This window comes from Fibroporia radiculosa (assembly GCF_000313525.1).
Source record: "Fibroporia radiculosa TFFH 294 genomic supercontigs, scaffold8686, whole genome shotgun sequence".
NCBI lineage: Eukaryota > Fungi > Basidiomycota > Agaricomycetes > Polyporales > Fibroporiaceae > Fibroporia > Fibroporia radiculosa.
The window spans coordinates 2533-4951 of NW_012132939.1; the positions used below are offsets into that span (position 1 = coordinate 2533).

The 2419-nt window shown below is 62.5% G+C and overlaps 1 protein-coding gene across 1 annotated transcript; it reads left to right on the forward strand.

Moving 5' to 3' along the window:
• Positions 1-455: 455 nt before the first annotated feature.
• FIBRA_09094 (uncharacterized protein) lies at positions 456-2185 on the forward strand (the record flags this gene model as incomplete). Its single annotated transcript, XM_012321425.1, has 11 exons — positions 456-557; positions 623-752; positions 809-901; positions 955-1161; positions 1233-1255; positions 1315-1395; positions 1449-1488; positions 1543-1705; positions 1770-1788; positions 1851-1902; positions 1986-2185. 11 exons carry the CDS (start codon positions 456-458, stop codon positions 2183-2185), a joined length of 1110 nt encoding a protein of 369 aa, XP_012176815.1.
• Positions 2186-2419: the final 234 nt, after the last annotated feature.

Consider the following 2419-nt stretch of genomic DNA (forward strand, 5'->3'; position numbering starts at 1 on the left):
CCGGTGCGCATGCCACGGTATCCTCGCGGCAGCTTGGCAAGGTGATAACCCTGACTGCGCCGTAGTCCTGAACAGGTCCCAATGCGGTAAACGTCCTAGAGCTGCACTCCAGGTGGCCGTCGTGCAAGGCCCCCCGGAGGGACGGTCTCTCCGACTACTTATTACCTTTGTGTCTCAAAACGCGCAGAACGAACGTGGTTCGAATCTACGTGAGTGAGCACAGTATTTTATGCGCGTCTCTGTCATAAAGGTACCGTTGCAATGCGAGGATGTGCTTGCCACTGAGGATCAGATGCCGCTTCACGCATTTGTCACAAGCTTTCGCAAAGAGCACTCCGTGCCGTATGAGATGCGAGTCCAGACGCCCAACCTTGTTCCGCTTTGCGGAAGGCTGGAGAACAATCACAAGTGGACGTTATTGGCGCGCTCGGGCCCGGTACAGCTAGGCACAGACCATGGCCGGAGAGAAGGTTCACGCCGGCCACTGGCCGCGAGAGCTGGTATTTAACTCGACCAGTTCCTTTTCTGCGTGCACTGTACTATCCACCAAGACCAAGGTCCGCAGCCTCGCGATGGAGTATTCTGGTGCGTGCTCTCTCCACTCACATCCGCCTCTGTCCAGACAAGTGAAGCACGCGCAGGGAACGCTGTCCGCGCGAAGGTGAAGAGCCACGAGAGCAGCAGCCCATACGGCTACGTCCCGACCGAGTGGATCTGCGTCCTGTTCGTCGCGCTCTTCTCCCTCTCCACAGGTGCGCCCTGTGCGTCCCTCCCCGCCCCGCGTAGGCGGCTCACCCCGTGCCCGCAGCGATGCACACCGCGCAGGCGGCGCGCACACGCCTCTGGTGGCTGCTCCCTACTGCGTGCTGTGCCGGCGTCCTCGAGATCGTCGGCTGGAGCGGTAGGCTGTGGTCGAGCCAGAGCCCGGACGCCATGACACCCTACCTGATGCAGTGAGTTGTGCCGTTCGCCGGCCCGTACGCGCTGTGCTCACCGCCCGATTTCTCGGGCTCTCTCCCTCTTCTCCCCTCCCCGGTGGTTTGCGCAGGATTGTCGCGACGATAATCGCGCCGACACCGCTCATCGCTGTGAATTTCGTCGTCCTTGCCGAACTCATCCGGCGGCTCGGGCCCTGCTACAGCCGCCTGAGCCAGCGGCGGTGTGCGTCCTCCTCGTGTACTGTCCCTCCGTGCCCAACTGACCATCCTCCCGGTCGCACACGCATCGCACAGACACGCTCATTTTTTGCGGATGTGTGAGTGCCGTCTGCGCGCGTGTTTTAGCCCCTGACCTACGCTGACGGACCGGATGCAGGATGTCGTGTCGCTCGTCGTGCAGGCCGTCGGCGGAGGCCTCGCGTCTGCGGCGGTGAACGAGGATGAGAGCCCCAATCAGGTTCGTCCTCACCAGCTCCTTGGGGGCTGCACTAACTCTCCGGCGGTGGGCAGGGCGGGTACATCATGCTCGGCGGGATCGCATTTCAGATGTGTGCGTAGCCGTCCGCGCAGGATTCGTTCGTCATAAAAGCTGACGCACACGCAGTCTCGATCACAGTGTACATGCTGCTCGCCATGGAATTCGTCTCGCGCTTCCTCCACGACAGGCCGGTGCGCATTGCTGCAGAGGGTCCGCGCACGGGCCTGGACACCAAGGCCCGGCTGATGTTCGCCGGACTGGCTCTGAGCAGCCTGTGCATCTACGTCCGGTGCGTGCGCGCTCGCTCGCTCGCCTGTTTTGCCGTTCCGGAGACTTACCCGCGTGCGGCGCAGGTCGGTGTACCGCACGATTGTGAGTGTGTCTCCCCGCGTGACGCAGCGTGTTGGGGCTGAGCCCGCGGTGCCGGCCTCCAGGAGCTCGCAGATGGCTGGACGGGGTACATCATCGAGACGCAGCGCTATTTCGGTGTGTCGCGCGGGGCCATTGCTTTGGGTTCCGGTCGTGGTTGCTTACATGCTGCGCACCGCGCGGCGCGATTGTGATTGCAGACTGGCTTGACGGGGGGATGGTCGCGCTCGCGATGTTCGCGATCAACGTCTTTCACCCTGGGCGCCTGCTGGGACCGCGCTCGACGTGGGGCGCGGCGGTGGCGTGCACTGCGGACACGGTCCAATATAGCGCGAGCGGAAAGGGGAAGACGATGCAGGACGGCGAGGAGGAGGACGAGGACGAGGGCGGGCTGATGTAGGCCAGTGGACGGACAAGCGCATTGTGCGATGGATTCACTCGTTTTTGGTTACTTTTCGTCGACTGTCAATAATGGCTGCAGTAAAATTAATCGTAAAGGCTTTGCGGGCCGAATGCTTCTCCGAGGAGGACGGAGACGGATATAGACAGAGATGCGCGGCGGCCGTTCCGTCTCCGAGATGACCGAGGCTGATGATGTATCCACCGATCGCAGCCACCGCCGCCGCGTCGGTCG